Here is an 18,124-nt window from a genome sequence, read left to right on the forward strand (position 1 = left end):
GGTCAGTTTAACTGTGAACGCATTCAGCGTAACGGGGGCGTCCATTATCCATGTTATTCGCTAATAATAAGCAAGGTGGTTGGCATCATAATAAATATTTTAAGATATTAAAGTAATTGAAATATTTCAATGTTCAAATGATAATTGTGAAACGGTACATTTAGCACATATTATTACACTCACTCTAATTCTCCACATGCTGTACTTAGACTTTGTGAAAAATGGAATCGCCCTATTGCGCACTTCTAACTGTTTACTATGACGTAACTGGTCAGCTATTTTAGGTTTATGAGATTATAGGTCAACTTTTTCGACGTTTTCTGGTATGGCCGATGGGGGATTTTGCGACTTTCCACCGGGGGTGGACAGCAGTATTATTGCACAGATGTTCCACGAACGAGCGGCAGCTCAAAGTTTCGGTAAGACAGTTCATTCGAAGAAAATTCCCGTGTTTTCTACACGCTGTCCTTGGCTTGACCAGTCCGGCGGCCATATTGGATCATGGACAGTAAACATTAGTTACTGACCATTATATAATGCAACTTTACGCAATAGATACACAATAATTTGTTTAGTAGAATGTTTTGAGGCCAATTAATTTCCACTCATTTTAAGAACTACACCATGTGTGCAAGGTGCGCGTTTAGAATTTAGCGTTTTAACGTCTTAATGGCTTATTCTTTGTCTACATGTATAGTATGTACATAGACAAGTATACATTTGTATATCATACGCGCACAAACTTTGAGAAGAAAATATAATTGATCTCACTTGCAAAAAGTTCTAAAACCGTATTGATGTATTTAAAATGTAGACAATTTCTAATTTTACATGTTTTATTTATTCAAAATAGTTTACTCATCCTTTTGGTCTCTGATAAACAAGGTATCACAATATACTGTACGTCAGGAAAAGGCTTATTTATCTGTTTCAAATTTGTTATTAGGTATATGCTTGATTTTTGATTTATTTGAATATCGACCACAAAATGATTTATTATAAAAAAAATTCACAAAACCATGCAATTGAGAATTTATATGATAATTAATTTTTTTTTTAAAATTATTTGAATAAATCATCTTGTAAAAATCATGTTTTATTAGTATTATGGTGATTTTTGGAAATACAAAGCATAATTCAAACTTCCCATTGTCCTAGGTTCTTTTTTCCATCATTTTTTATGATAAATATAAATTAAGAATTTAAAATATAAAAAATGATCAGATGTCCAAAAATGGGGAGGGGATGGGATTTTAAATAAGAAATCCAGAGACTAATTCATTCTTTTGAGTGAGTATTGTTTGAACCCTGCAGATACATATCAACATTGTATTCCTTGCTTTATATGTGTAAAACCTGTGTACAATACATTGGTTAATATATATTTTACACATAAAACTATGAATAATAAAATTGACTAGGATCCCACTCAATATATATTTTCCCTTATTCGTTAGAAGAATCCAGGGATAAACATCATGGACTAGGGTTTTATCAGGAACACTACACCTCCGTGGAGGAAATGGCAGCACAAACAATGCAGGCCATGTCCAACCAGAGTAGGGCTGCTGCCAACATGGCGGGAAACTCTGTGGCCACGACAGCTGCTGCCGGTCTGTTCGACCCCCATAGTCAGTCAACCATGAACTATGCTCTCAAACCTGAAAAAGGTCTTCCTCCTACTCCCCCAGGTAAATGGAATGGAATGAATGATGGGGTGAAAGGATTTCCAAAAAAAGATTTTGGGATAATGATTTTGTTTATACTTAAAATCACAATTTGTTCAGTTCTTTGCATGTCACTTTTTGTAACACACAAATTGAAGTGAATGATAATCATACTATAAGGCACTTGTTTCAGGAATGTGAAATGCGTAATTAAAAAAAACCCAAAAACACATCTTCTCTCAGTCTTAACAAGTAAAAGCTCTTCTTTGGCCCAAATTTAATTTAAAAAAAAAATATAACTATATATCTAATTTTTTTAATTTACTGTCAACATGGTCCCAGATTGTACCAAAAAAAATTTCACATTCCTTGACATTGATTCAGCCGGCCAGTGAATGATTGTCTTACTTCTTGCCCCTTCAGGGAGCCCCGGTGAAGGTACCCCTTCTTCTCAGCAGCAACTGGCCAAACCAGTGCCAATGAGGAGACCAGAAAAGAGTGTCTCTCAGGCTCGAGTGGCCATGACAAACTCGTATGAGGCCTCGCTATACGAACACAGTGCAGCTATATATGGACATGGTAGGTATATGCTGGGTACTCGTAGAGTTTCAGGAGGAAAGGGACATTTTGCACTGCATGAAAGTAAATCACACTCCAAAAAATAACTGCCCTTTCAAAAGGTTTAATAAGGATTCTAAGATTCTTTTAAAGATAAAAAAAAAATTATTTAGCCTCAAACATATAGCTATCAGGTCTTTGGTTGATGCTGCTACAACCAGCTGAGCTATGCTGTAAGACAAAAAGTATGCAGAAAATATACAATATAAAGTTAGGGTTAAATTTCAAAAGACTATATGTCTTAAAATTAATGTCCCATTCCTCCTTGAGTATTAAGGTTGGTGGAGGGTGAGAGAGAAATATTTAACTAACATTGTTATTTTATCTAGGTTTATTTTTTTTGTCGACTTACGTATTTTCAGAGCTGCGAAAGCTTTTTGTAAAACAACAGAACATAATCCAATAGAGTTGTATCCCTTGCTCAGAGCATAGATTGGTTATGAAGTATAGTGAAATAATCTGTATTACGAGGATGCAAACTGTCTTGAATTTACCTAATCATTATGAATTCATTGTGTAACTCTGGGAGCTTTATAAGTAAAAGTTGTATCTTTGAAGTCAAAATGTCAAACCACTTGGGTGAATTTACACAAAGAGGAGTTAGAAAAAATGGATGTTATTTAAATGACTTCAGGTAACTTTACAATGCATCAGATAGTTTAATGAAATAGCAAGCATGAAGCAGGGGCTTTAATGCCCTTTGCAGATACCCTTTCACTGATAGGTTCATAAAAACAGGTTGTCTTTGATGGAAACCCAACAGCTGTTGTCCATTTCAAATGCTTATAGTTAAAAGAGTGGATTTTAAGTGGTTTTCTATTTATTATTTTTTTTTCAGGGGATTAGAAATTAAGATAAATTGAGTTTAACATTTAAATAGCTGAAATATGAACCAGCTGGTGTAACTGTCTGTAATACTGTAAGATGTTACAGCATATCTAATTTCATTCTTTTCTTTTTTTTTACACTGATCAAAGAATTGTATATGCCAACAGGAGAATATCTTGAATAATGTTGATGCAATTATATATAACTTTGATCTTCATAAGAATTATTTAAGATATCAAATAACCATGGTTTAAGTGCAAAACCAACAAAAATTACCCATTAACATTAAAGAGCATGACTCGGAAATATAATTTGTTAACTGGAAGACTTAAATCTTTTACATCATGCACTATGATTTGATACAATACTTCCGGCAAAGTCTATATTATCTACACCCTTTGAACATTTTGTTACTGATGGAAAGAATTTATTTCACATGAGTTTTGACATTGAGAATTGTTGGCAATTTTGCTAATCATGAGATGCAGGAAAAATTACATTGTGCAACAGTCTCATGCACAGAGAGCCAATATATTGTTTAGTTTGATTATGGCACTCATCGCTCATTAACAAAAATTAAATTAAGCAAATATTTAGTATTTGAAGATAACATTCATAATTGATGCTGGTCTAGATTGACTCTAGAATTATTTTGTGTGCTTAAAGTAATTTTGTGTGCTTTAATGAAAATAAGGCCATAATGACAACCAAGGACTGAATTAACATGCCAAGTCACAAGGCTTTGATGCGACTTTGAATTTGAAAAAAAATGTATCGGTAAATTAATTTGCATAAACATGTAATGTGATTTGTAGCTACAAAATCTTTAATGACTTGTGAAGAAATAAAGCTACATACATGTATGTCATGAATGTCTGGATTACTATTACTGTGAAATGAATACATTTGCCAGGTAATAAATAACCACCATTTGTAATTTGGTGATGTAATATGGGGAAGTGAAGTCTTGAACGTGATGATGGTAGAGATAATCCTGAGGTTGCTCTGAGGTCAGTTGTGGTAAAAAATGGTGATCGTCACTGCATGGGTAGAGGCCTACAGGGGTATGAGGTTAACCAAACTCAGATCTCAGAGTTGAGTCAGGGTATTAAAGGCAAGGGTTTACAAACCAAAAGTCCTGGTTAAGTCATAATTTTTTTTCTAATTATGAAACATTTCGGTCCAAAGGTAATAAAAGCACCCACTGCAATTTTCTCAGCTTTAGAAGCATATATCTCTCTATATTAGTGGAGTCTAGGGAAGAATTTCGAACTAGAGGAGGAGAATATGATGCTGGTACAATGTATTGGCTCATTTGACAGTGGATAGAGTGTTGGCATGACATATTTGAGGCCTTGCATTTGAATCCAGATGAATCTTGTAATCTTTTTTTTTACAAGTTTTTGTGACAGAGTGAGAGTAATATTAATAGAATATTCAATGATCACTAAAAAAAACAGTAAAAATAAAATGTATAATGGTGTATAAAAAAATCAACTTGATTTCCTTACCCCCCTCTATATAGATGAAGAAATTAATAAGCAGACAAATATCATTGGAGATGAAAAAGTTAAATAGGAGTATCATTAATTTTTATAAACTCAAATACAAAACAAAATCAGTGAATCACAAAAATCATTTATTCCGATGAACATATGAATAAAAGAGGGGGATAGTAGTTTAGAAATAAAAAGGGAAATTTCTAAGAATTAAAAAGAAAAATGATAAAATGAACATTATAGTTAACATTTATTTTGCATTTAGTCTGCATTTTGAAGCTTTTAAGATAGCAGGGAATGCTGTAATCACATTTAAAGGAAACTTGTTTGCATCATTATGCTGTACAGATCAACATGCACCATTTTGGCCATATTTTATTGCTTTAAAAAATTACAATTGGTTGGTGAATTTCTATTACCAGTGTTACAATATCCTATCTAGTGCAAAAGGAGAAGAGGTACCCATAAGTTTTTTCCCCTTAAGTATGACAGAATGGGATAGGATGACTTTTCTCTCACCCTCAATCAATCAAGGTAAAACATATATGAATTCTCGTAATATGATTGATATTTGGGAAAAGCTTTGATTAACTATTTCACCCCTGTATGGGTACATAGTTCATGGGGAGGGCAGGGTGCAGTATTTACCCTATCTGCCCTAGTTAACAATTAACTTCTGTATATATGTTCACGTCAATGTTACGGTCCAATAAAAATGTCTGTTACACAACTTAATTTTTTTCATAAGTCGCTTTTTGTGGTTGCCAACATTTAACTTTTCCAGTTTAATTTATCTATTTGCATTTGATTGTCCTTAATGATTCTTGCTCAGTATTAAAAAGCACTTATTATAAACTTTTTCAAGCATTTAGCAAAGACTGTCTTATTTAAAAGGTTAAGTTGTGCATTTATATTCAACTGAATTTAATGAAACAATTAACTGTTCAAATCAAGAAAACTCAATTTCTGATCATCTATTTACTTCTCAATTTGATAAAACTTTTGTTTTAAAAAGTGGGTGTAGAAAACCTCAAAATTGTTCCGTTCATTGTACATGTACAGGTAATTCTGGTATGTTCCATCTTCTGACATGGTTGCTGAAAACTACAATACTGTGTCCTGGCCATGTCATAGTTTATACATTTAAACAATAAAATGCTTTCTTTGGTGATTCATGCGGGATATGAAGGTGGTGACATAGCAAAAAAAAATACATAACCCCTGTTAAATTGATTGTAAAAAGTAAGTTAATTTCACTAAATTACTGTTAATGTACATCAGTATGTTAGCTAAAAGCAATAAATTGTCTCCTATGGGAATTTGAGTTTGACATACGCCATCATGATTATTTTGTGCAGTCCCTGTTTTTTTGTTAGGTCACTTTAGATAAATGGGACGTGTAGATTTCAGTCTGGCTGTTTCTATAGAGCTATGAATTAAGTATAAGTTTCTGTAAGAAATATTTGGTAGATGTAAATATAGATCTGTTCAAGAATATATTGAAAGCAACATGTTTTAATCTGTCATCACAATCCAATGAGCTACTGGAATGACTGTGATAAGTTTCTGGTGGTCAATATGTTTATAACAATTGATTTGATTATCGTTTGGCAAAGGAAGAGCTTGATAAAATGGATTTGTATATTAAGTATTGCTTAATGATTTAAAAACATCACAATACATAGTTAATTACTCATGGCCTAATTTTTTTGTCATAATGACATAGAAAATAAAAAGATTCCCGGCATATCAAACTAAGAAATTGAAGGATTTACAGTAATATTTGAACAAAGTTGAAGATGAAATTTATGAAAATTTATTACTGTACAGTAGTAATTAACCTATCCACCCCTTCAAATTATATTTTTATTTAGTTTATATGAGAGAAAAATTTTCTTTGAAAGTGTTAAAGAAATAAGAATTATCTGCTCTGCCATTCTCCTGTCATGACAGTACAGTTACTACTGGTATGTAAGGTGATTTCACCATCATTGGACACTCTTTGATCATGCATCAATTATAGTCTGAATATTTACAAATAAAACTTCAAGTAAAAGTTAAAGGTTTCCTCCTTGCTTAATTATTGTAGAAAAATTTGTAAAATTGTTAATTCAAAACATAGAAAATAAAAGCAAATTAATGAAGTGTTGAACTATTTCACCATGGATCGAACAATATTTACCAAGCAAAGGACAAGCTATAAAGTGGAGATATTTTTTGGTTTTAGTGCGAAAATACATAGGTTCGGAAAAATGAATTTATTAAATTGCTATTCAAATTTCTTTTAATGTAAATCCTTGAATCTACAGTCAGGAATATAGAGTAGTGCTTCTGTTTAAAGGTATATTTATCATGAGGGGTTTTTTATCGTGTCATCACCTACAGGAACTTTGGATTAAAAAGGCAGTATCCATATAACTCAACTTCTAAGTAATCTGAGGAAAATGTTAGTATCTATTGTTTCTTAAATTTTGATTCTAATATACATTTAAAGTACATTGCAAGGAATGGGCACCTAACATGCAAAGTATTAGAAAAAGATCATGCATTGAAAACTGTCTAATGCACTGTTAATTTGTGTCCGATCAATGGTGAAATGAATGTATGGAGCAAAAATGACCTTGACATTAATTGTTCAAATTTTTAAGACATACTGGTATTTTAATCAAATTTTGTTTGAAAACTCACTTCTCTCTAAATATTTTAGGTAGAGGGTGCATTTTCACTAATTCACCATCAAATACACAACATTCAAAAAATGCTTTTGTGTAAAATCTTTGTAACTAAATTTTCAATGATGGCGTATTTGACATCATTTTCCGATGCCTGTTTTGCTATTTCTTTGACAATGTGACTGTCAAATTCTTAATAATGATATAAAGTTCATGAGCTACAATTCAGGGATATTCGAAACAACACATGAGCGCATGCACATTTATTTGTATTTTTGTAACCAAAGTTGTCCGATCCAAGGTATGTGTCCGATGCATGGTTAACTACGTGTCCGATGCATGGTCAACTCACCCTATAGAGGCCACACAGCAATGTGTATTGCTGGCCAACGATACCTGTCTTTGGGGGAAAAGTGTTAATAGGAAAGCGTTACATTTAGGTGTCATTTCTTACATGGCTGTTATGGTAGGGGCAATAATCCTGTACACTGTGCAATCAAATGCCCATCAAAGGCAGGCGATAGTGGACAGAGCGTGCAATGGAGCCAGGCATGCTCTGTCCAAGGTCCCGATAATTTATTGTTATTTGTGTGTGAAGTTATTACTTGTTAGGAGAACCAGTGTCACATATGGTCAATTTATTTCCTTTTGTAAGCAATTAATACAAGTATTGGGTCAAAAATCTGGAGTAAAAAATGTACATGGCTTCATGATAGTAAAAAGAACAGGTGAAGGTGTGTAAAGTACTAACAAATTTGTGTTTAGTAGAAATGATTTTGGATAATGCAAGTAATGTATTTAGTTGTGGATTTTGAAAGCGAAACATTGACCAAAAATAAATGAGATATATGTATTCTTTGAAATTACTTTTGAAATTCATGACAAATGCAGGAAAAATGAGCAGGAATAAGCTATTTATTTTTGATTGATTGATGGTATGAGGTACCTTAATATCCATATTGCACAAACAGTACTGTCAGCTCCATCTATTAAAAGTTCAGTTAGCCCGAGTACTGGGTAGAACCAGGTACAAATGATGACACTAATCACCAGGACCTGATATAGATCTAGATTTATATACAAGGATAGAGGTATTATTGGGATTATTGTCTTCCTGATTGACCAGCCAAAACACAAGTTGTAATAACACGTGTCTTACAGGTACGAACAGGTAAATGATGTAACACACCCGGAATTCTATTGAAACTTACCCACAGTTACCAGAGGCAGTGCGTAATACATCATAACTGTCACCCTGAAATCACCCTGTTACAATGAACTCATAACAGTGATTAGTACACTAGCCGGTCCATCCCACACTGTTGTGTATTAAAGAAGATTTCTTCACATTTTTTGACGTAACATGGCTCTTACTTGTACTGTCGTGGTCAATAAATTGCAAAGTCCTACTGCATTGTAGCAGTAAATGGTCAGAGATCTTGATACTTAGCTTTTGGTTTTCTTGCAGTCTTCTGTGGTTGATTGGTTGATATACTTATTATGTATTGGTTGATATAGTTAATATGTATATTTATGTATATTGGGTGTCTTGAAGTAAGGATTAGGATATTGATAAGGAGTTGTATGATCAGTGTAGTATTAGATGGTATACAGGTACCTGGAATGTATATACACTACATGTGTTTGTGTCCGCTACTAGTAAACAACTGGGAGAGATAGTATATATGCAGTGAATGAGTACAAGTGGTAGTACAGTAGTGGTCAGTAGAGAAGAGATAAGTCCCACCACTGATAGAGTGTCAGATAGAGTGAACATCACAGGGACTATTTCCTGATCAGTGTCAGGGGGAACTGAAGGAGGATGCTACATTCAGGATGTATGGCCCAGGGTGACGACAAATCTCCTCGACTGATGTACAGGAAGTGAAGTGGTCACTCTGATGTAATCAGAAGTGGGCAGGTATCGACTGCCTGAGGTGAGTGTTCGGCACATTCACGGGCCCAAAACAGTCAGTGACTGCCGTATACCCAGGAAGTGACCAGTGAATATTTTGGAAACAAGATTGATACTTGCACCCGTGTCCCCTGGGGGTGTATTGTGGTGGTGCTTCTACTGCTGGGTCATTTTTTTTTTTACCTCAGCCTAGATCATGTGATTACCAAGCTCATTTAAACCATGTGTTCGGAACTTCTGATTAGTATTACTAGTAGTGATCTCCAGTTATGGAAGAGAGTCTTCGGCTTTAAAAGGACTTAGTAATTTTTTTCTCTCTCTGCTTCACTGTCCATATCCCGACAGTGGATTATAGTAGTTTACAGATTTGTTATGTCATCGCACTCTAATACTTATCCAACAGATATATTGGCCGGGGTATTGTTGTCTGTTAGAGCTGTTACATCACCTTTATTGGCTGTTAACTCCGACTGACCATACAAGAGGAATTTTTACAGGAATTGACATAACAGATTTATTTTCTTACTTTTTTGGGGGAGAAGGATTATGACGAATTAACTGTCACTCGCTCACTTTCAAAGACAGCTACTGTAACACCGACTTGGTAATACACTGAGTTTTAGTCCTTAATGTACTGAGGATCCACCGTGCAATAAGTGAAGAAAAAAAAGTGATTTGATTTTGAAAACAATTTAATTTTTTTTTTATTGTGGAAGTCTTTTCGAATTTAATTTTTTTCTGTGGACATTGCCTTTTGATGGTAACAGTGAATGGCATCGTACGGGAACAATCCATGTTTTGACGGAAGCAAACTGGGACGTGACAGTCCGAGCAGCTACAATCAGTATTTCTGTGATCCAAACAAACCCGCTGAATCTCGACTTCCGAAAATGAATCTGGAAGGCGGGTATGGCAAACTGGGCATGGACCCTCATGGTTTCAGTGATTCCTACATGATGGATGGACTCAGTGGTAGTGGATATCATATGCCATCAGGGGGTATCCCCCAGGGACCTTGTTCCTCCGCAGGGCCCTCCATGGTGGGGGGACCTTCAATGAGTCATGGATATATGGGACAAGCGGCAGGATTACACTCAAACAATTATCAGTCGGGACCCATGACTCCAAGCTATCTTAATCCCTACATGCAGTTTCAAGGCCTAGGTAATGCTGGTAATTTGTACATCTGTGATCATGCTAGTTCGCTATATTAATTTTGGTTTTGGGTCAAGAAAGTCATTGCTTTTTTTATATATTCATTGTTTAGAAGCTACTGTAAATGGCTTTGTAATTTTTTTGATGCATAATTTTTTATAATTTTTTTTTTTTATTTGATTTGTCTCCTTAAAAAATCAAATACCAATGAGAAATTAGTATTCTTAAATGGGAGTATTAAGAGTTTAGATTCCTAAAATGCTATTCTTCATTGTATCAGCAATGAAAGAGTTGCTATGCTATCAAAATAAGGTCTCACAAAAAAATTGTAAAGAAATATCCAGTTTTTGTGATTTACAGTGTATACAAATTTTGTATACAAAATCAGCATGGAGGTGATTGAATTCTATAAACAGCTACCCAAACAAAATTCCCGTCAATAATTAGGTTCTGGATTGTGATTAACTTCCAGACATGCAGACAGACAGAATCTAATACCAAACAGTGTGGCAATTCCCCGGTGGTGGTACCCAGTAGACAGAGGTTATGTAAGACAGTTAGGCCGTAATTCCTCCTCGCCCAGCCCAGTGTTACAGGGTGCTAACAGTGGCCATTATTCCATTGTTGTTCTCTTACATTTGTATGATGTAATCTTAGCCCGCCATCTTTCATGGTGTTCGTTCATCTGGGGAGAAATTGATTCTTTATTTGGAGGGTATTGAAATCAAAATCCCCGGTAATTCGGTTTTTAGGAGAGATTAGTGATAGATATGCCTTGGCTACCATACAGGTCCAAAGTGACTGTCTCTTCCCCTGGGGGAAAACATGCTCAAGTAGTTCACAGTTAGCAGAGGACTTGCATGCATTGGGTGTTGCTAAAAAAATCAATTTGAGACAAACAATACAAACATCAGGCTATTTAAAGCAATTGTGAATTAATATCTTTTTAAAATTTTTTCAATTTTCAGATTTTTCAAATAAGTTACATTTCTTACTACTGGTACATGTATCTGATAATAAAAAAAATACCTGCTGGTATGTTATTTGACCTAAAATAAAAAATAATGGCTCAGTTAACTTGAGTATCATTTGTGATCAAATTCAACATAAATGTATGATTTTAAATCTTGATTTTTTAAGATTTCAGTATTTTAAAGAGTCGCAAGACTTGCAACTGGTGGTTGGTATGATCATTGTCAACCCAACCCCAGTCTCCATTATTGAATTGCATGCTATTTAGGTTTCTTAAACTTTCCTTTATTAAGAAGTTGCACAACTTTTGGTTAGACTTTATCTTAATTTACCAGACACAATTGCCCTATTTTGGAGACCTTTTTTTGCTGAGAGATAATAACTCTCAGATGACTTGTTGTATGTCGTAATTCCCATTTCCTTGATTGCGCGATTGACGGGGTTTTGCGTTGTTGTTTTCTGACGTGGGCTTTCTATGTACTGTCGGATCTGCAACTTCCCACTAATTATTTTCATTCATATGTAATTACCATTGCATCCTTCTCTTGTAACTGTACCTAGTTTTGCTGCCAAGTTTTTGTTCAGAATGAAGGAATGTACAGGTATTCGTCCAGTAATTTAGGGGGGGGGGGGAGGGCAACTGGGAATATGTAGGAACCTTGTAGGAGTCTGATATAGTCAACAGTCGGGGATAAGTGGGAAAATTTACCCAATTCACTGGCAATAGCGTATCTCGTTTTTTTTTTTTTTATGTGTGTGTAATCAAATAATATTTCTCACCCCCTAACAGAAGGAGCTGTAGCTGTTAAGAGAATTCTGGTCATTCCGAACATATTTCAGTAAATTAAGCACCGAACTGTGTAGAATCATGACTCAACATCTTCGAATTCGCAACCAGACCATGTAACAGATTTTTCATGTCCTAAAAACACAACAGTAGTTACCTCATGTGATTTTTTTTTAACTGAATTTCAAAGTTCTACTTTTAAACACTTGAAAATTGTAATTGATTATGACATATTAATGTTGAGTCATCATATAAGGATTGAAGAATTTTTTTATATTCACTCTTAGGAGTGTTCAATTCTTTAAAGAATATGTTCATACTGGTAATTAATATTCATATTATTTAATGCAATATATAGGAATCGTATGTTTCAAAATTGTGCTCAAATTTAAATCTTAAAATCTTAAATCTTTTAATATGATAATTATGATTTGAAAAGAAATACAAAAAAATCATGCAGCGAACAATTATCTCGCAGACGCTTTTCCCTGAAAAATACAAATATCTTGGCCGGTTACAGAAGTTTATAAACCAAACACTTTTTGTCATTCCTGGTAAATTACAATTTACAACCTCAATTTCCAACTTGAAAAATTGCTGTGGACGTATTCTCTATGAAACATACTGGGATTGTTAATGGTAAATGATTCTTAAAGTTATACCTACGTTTGTATGTAAAGGAATCGGTGTGTTTTGTGAGATAGTGACAGTTTGATAGACTTGAATGCATGTAGGTGTCAAGAGTTCAATGAAATGATGAAGTGCAGGTCTAGGGAGTGAAACATCGAAGAATGTAGCAGCAGGCAGCTGGTGGAGTTATCTATAGTGGGATCAGACAGGGGCTTGATAGGCGATATATATACTGATTTATGTACACCAGTATATATGCCTCTACCTCTGGTAGCAGGGAGGGTTTATAACGGGGCACACACTGCATACTCAAAGTTCACTACAGCTCAGAGTATATAATACACAGCATGTACTGTAATGGGAAAAAATGTAATTCCTCCCAGAGAGCTGTAGTTTTATGCTCGTACTTAGTCTCCCTTTCCTGTAATAGTAGGACTAAAATTAATATGCGCTTTGTGACTGATTGGTTTAATTCACAGTGAATTCAGACCTCTCATCTGCTTATAGCCTGCCTGATGGCAAGGTGTTATTATTAAGTCGAAATGATTATCAATATCTATGTTCATTATAGAATGGTCTTTTTATAATTGATGCTATTTATTGGCGTGAGAGTGTAATAAGGGATTATGTGATGCGTGTCTACCAATGTGACCATTGATTCAGCAGCACTGTATGCTCTAATAGCCACAATGCTGTATTATTAGATTGCTAATTATATGAAATAGAAGCAATTGCTATATATGTAATCCAAAGAAAGGGATTTTCTTTAAATTCCATTCAAGTAGCTGTGACATTTACATTCAGAGATTTTGTATTATTGCTAATTATTTCACGAACAAGCAACATATGTTTCCTTGGGATTTTATGAATGTCACCAAGGCATTATACTTATTTCCTCAATGAATTAATACTGCAATTTTAATCTCTGGTCACCGTCGTCAATAATTGTGTTTCTGTTCAATAGAATGACTAATATTTCGTTTTGGTTTCAGCAGCTGCGGCAGCTTCTGCATCTTCTCCAACCCTCGCTCGTGCGCTGGCCGCTGTACAGCAAACGCAGAAACGACCGAGAAGTGAAAAGAAACCCATTCCAACTGAGCAGAAAGACACCAAGTATTTTGAACGCAGAAAACGAAATAACATGGCAGCAAAAAAATCAAGGGATGCTCGAAAAGCCAGAGAAGATGAAATAGCCATCCGGGCCAGTTTCCTGGAAAAGGAGAATGCTATTCTCAGAGCCCAGGTCGGTACGTTAAGGGAGGAGGCCAACTCATTAAAACAGCTCCTCCTACAGAAGAGATCAAGGCCATGATCTTAATGACAAATCCATCATGTTTAGCCGGTGTTATATGTTTTATATATTTACCCGTTTTTTGATCTTCTTAGTGTATATGTTTATATTGCAATAAAAGTCGAATTATTATATTATATATATATCATTACAATTGTTAAAAAAAGAATACTGCAATTACAATTATCTTTGAAAAACTTTTTTTTTTTTCAAAGCCGGTGTCAGTGTGTTTTGTTAACTCATTTTAGATATGTAGCATTTGCTGTTTTGTGGAAAAATAAGTCGAGATGCAATTTCCATTGATATGGAATTCCATCAAAATTATGTACAATTGATGATGATTTCTTGTGAGAGAGTTATATTGTGTATATTTCAGATGTTACAGTATGACATGTGATGTAAGATTTATTGATACGGTGTACTTGATTTATTATAGCCACTCATGTATAGTAGAAAGTATAGAACTGATTATCCCCTTAAATTTACATGTAACAATACCCACACAGAACATAACGTACACACATATAAAAATTGATACATGTACAAGCTTGTATATCCGATTAGTATACATTCTTACTTCACCGGTTAAATTTTAATACAGAAACATAGCTGAGTTCAGTCTTTCAAAATCTAGTATTGGGGAATAGTAAATTGTTCATGTAATATGTAACTGCTTAGGCCACAGCAAGAAATAGAAATGACAAATAGGTCAAATTTTCAAGAAGATACAGGAAAAAAAACCATATTGTTATATACACTGTGCAATGATAATCCGGTGAAAATTTTTGTTGTTTAAAATTTAATACTCTACAAAAAAACATTGATCGTTTATATTTCGTTTATTTGCTCATGTTGTCGTCTAGAAGATAAAACTAGTACCTGTACTTGATTATTCCCTTATTTCATCTCTTTACAAATATATTTTTGAAATTTCTGTTCTCATTGATAATGCCTACTGCCATATTAGATTTTTCGTTTGTTGATCTTTCTGGTCTACAACCTTTTTCCTTCCTTCTCTTTATAGTGACCACATTATACTGAAAACCTTTTGTGTGTGTGTGTGTTTGTGTCCGAGTATCGGTGTTTTTGTTGGGTTTTCTGTGACTATGAAATCTGTTCTACTTTTTGTTTTAGGGTCTTAAAAAACGGAGGGAAAAACAACGATGGTGAAAATTACCAAGTTTCTTTTTTTCTTTTGTGTTTTATGTATGTTTTGATAGTGCTTACAGTTTCAGTGCTGGAACTAAATAAATTTTGGTATCGGTTCCTTTATTGAAAGAACAGAAATTCCCTCTTTTGGTAGTAGGAATGTTCATGGTTTTCCTGAATGTAATTTTCCCAGCTTCAACAGCAGACAAATGTTTTATTACAACGATCTCAATCTCGTGTTGGGGGCAGCATCAAGTTGATACATATTATAAAACCATTACATATCAATTTTACTTTTTACAGTGTATCAGGGTTTTTTGTTTTGCAATTGGTCTTCGTCCGTCGTCATCATCTGTTCACAATTTTAGATTTTTAACCACATCTTGAAAACTTTAATTTCTTGAGGTGCATTGTATATTGGTAGTAATAAACTGAATGTATGTTGTGTGCATTATAAATAAAGTTTACAATTTTTGACCCCTGGAGCAAGGCATGAAATTTGAGATTCCTCCGACTCTTGGGGTGTACCCTCCATTCAATGTTTTATTCCGATATCTGTAAAATACATTGTATAATTATGGGAATTAAAATTGTGTAAATAAATGGTTTCAAATTGATGAAAATTTTGTTCATTTAAGACCATTACAATAGACTGAACATATTTACAACTTTGTTGCATGTTCTTTGACTGAATCTTGGATAATGGTTTAGACCTCGAAAGGAAGCTAATTAAAATGCAAACATGAGACTCCCTGATACCAGGTCCATCTAAATGCTATGGTACTCAGATGACCATCAAGGCCTCTTTTATATTGTAAGGAGGTACTCTCAACTTTGAAATGAAGGTGCTTTTTTGTGTATGTTACCATTCAGAATATTGGCCCTTGGTTTGTTAATACATATATTTAGTACTTTCTCTTTGCTTTCGAATAAAAATGTGGTATTTTTCAACTAACGTCAATTTGTATAAAAAATTTGAAGGTATTTTTTTTCTACAGAGTATCTGATCTAATGTAATAAAAAAGTTAAAAACAGTTTACTTAACCTATTAACTGGAGCAGTGTGATTTGATGGATATGGGAACCAATTTTTTTTTTTCCATTTTAAAATTTTTTATTGTAGCATTGTTCTCAGGTTTACAAATGTTTTAAATTACGAAATATTTTTTAAAATGATGTTAAACTGTATTGTGTGACCATGTGTTAGCTTGTTTTAAACTGGATGGAAAAAAAGCTGGAGTACTTGATTTTGTGTGATGAAAGAAAGAGAGTTTTCTGTCTTTGTAGTTATATATAGCAAGTTTATCTCAGGGATATTAGTGTATATATTTATATATATGTACGAAAATATGTCATGGTATTCTCGTCAGGATTACCGATTGATATAAATGACTTTTTTTTGTAACTATAAATGGGTATTACTGTTACAGTAAATTTTTTGAAGAAACAGAAATCTTGAGATTTTAATTAGTTACTCAGTAAAATTATAGTGATATATGGATGGCATATATCAGTAGTGGTAATATTTTATTCCTTTTGTGAAGTGTTACTATTGAACTATTTAGATTTTTTTTTATATATAAACCTGGGGAAAAACTATTCCAATTTGTTTTTCTCCATAATATTGTGTATATTTGTTACTGCGTTATTTTCTGGTTACACCGATTACTTTTCATTATGCGAGATCTTTTTTTTGTGTTTGTGTGTGAATACAATCATAATTTTGTTAGCAAGACATATTTTTGTGAGTTACAACTAATGAAAAGTTTATTTACAAGTCTTGTGAAATATTGTGTTAGTTAAGCTTCCGCATACAAAAAAAAAATTATTAGCTGATATATAAAGAAATTTAATATCTGCTTACTCCAAATCTGAAAAACAAACCAACGAGGGACGGGTATATCATATAATTTTGGTTATTTTACACTTGTGTGAAATAGGTCAACCTTTGTGTTCTTATGTCTATGAAGTTAATATTTTCTAGACTATTGTAGTTTTATACACATATTCAGGTAGGCAAGTGTAAAACCCAGAAAATTACTTGTTTTCTGTAATCAGTGACATCATGAGGTAATATTACCTGGTATTGAAAAAAAAAAGAGGAAATATTGAAAAAATCACACTTCAGACTGTAAACATTTTACAATCTGTGTATTTTATTATTTTATGAAATATATGTATAAATTTATGAACTGAATATTTGTTGCGTGTTTTCAATAGTTCTGCATTAAGCATTTCTAAATGCCTGGCAATGTTATTTTCCAGGATCAACTTTTGGTGACTATAGGAGTATAGATATTGATGAAATAGCTATTGGTTACTTCTTTGGTTAACATTGGTTTAATTATATGCTTAATGATATCCTATATGAAAATTAATCACATTTGCGTCAATATGCAATGGATTTCACTCATGAAGGAAATTGAAATTTGATATTACACTGCGATCACAATGGATTTTTACATATTTCTATCAAAGTGGTATAACCATTTAAAAAGCCTTTAATACAAGGATTAAAACGTGATAAAAAAATCTCTTATGATTTGTGATGGGATATGATTTTCATCCAGCTCGTGTGTTTGCTATTCCCTCACCAAGGCCCGGGGATAGAAAATCATGATCATGTACCATCACAAATCCTGAGAGATCCTACATGGTATATATTGTCTGAATCATTTTAGAATTAAGCTGTGATAGTTTAACACACCAACTGCCAGAGCTTAATTAAACAGATCAGGATGGATCAACCAGTGACTCTGCCCTACACCAATTAACATCCTGAAATAATATGTCATAAAAGATCTATGCGAGTCGTAACAACATCCTTGCATGGGATTTCAACAACTGGGTATTACATCACTGTTAATTTCCTGTTCTTCTAAAAATGCAGACAGAGGAGCATTTAAATTGCAAGGGTGCTTCGAAACAAAACTCAAGCACTG

At 33.7% G+C, this 18,124-nt stretch overlaps 1 protein-coding gene across 6 annotated transcripts; it reads left to right on the forward strand.

Annotated features, from left to right (window-relative positions):
• Window positions 1-246: 246 nt before the first annotated feature.
• On the forward strand, window positions 247-17,379 carry LOC128188338 (transcription factor ces-2-like). Of its 6 annotated transcripts, none has more exons than XM_052859322.1 (4): window positions 249-419; window positions 1,458-1,691; window positions 2,091-2,246; window positions 13,736-17,379. In XM_052859322.1, exons 1-4 carry the CDS (start codon window positions 326-328, stop codon window positions 14,053-14,055), a joined length of 804 nt encoding a protein of 267 aa, XP_052715282.1. In that variant the 5' UTR covers window positions 249-325; the 3' UTR covers window positions 14,056-17,379. The 6 variants fall into 6 exon arrangements, with proteins under 6 accessions (XP_052715317.1, XP_052715326.1, XP_052715282.1 ...); XM_052859329.1 differs by having other exon boundaries at window positions 13,739-17,379; XM_052859357.1 differs by lacking the exon at window positions 2,091-2,246 and having other exon boundaries at window positions 247-419.
• The last annotated feature ends 745 nt before the right edge of the window (window positions 17,380-18,124 follow it).

This window comes from Crassostrea angulata, chromosome 1 (genome assembly GCF_025612915.1).
Source record: "Crassostrea angulata isolate pt1a10 chromosome 1, ASM2561291v2, whole genome shotgun sequence".
Taxonomy (NCBI): Eukaryota; Metazoa; Mollusca; class Bivalvia; order Ostreida; family Ostreidae; genus Magallana; species Magallana angulata.

What these genes read in the sequence shown, in the direction of transcription:
- LOC128188338 (XM_052859322.1), top strand. Translation starts at nt 326, where the DNA reads ATGGCCGATGGGGGATTTTGCGACTTTCCACCGGGGGTGGACAGCAGT. An exon ending in AGCGGCAGCTCAAAGTTTCG is followed by an intron (nt 420 to 1,457) that starts GTAAGACAGTTC and finishes CTTATTCGTTAG; the next exon opens with AAGAATCCAGGGATAAACAT. An exon ending in TCTTCCTCCTACTCCCCCAG is followed by an intron (nt 1,692 to 2,090) that starts GTAAATGGAATG and finishes TTGCCCCTTCAG; the next exon opens with GGAGCCCCGGTGAAGGTACC.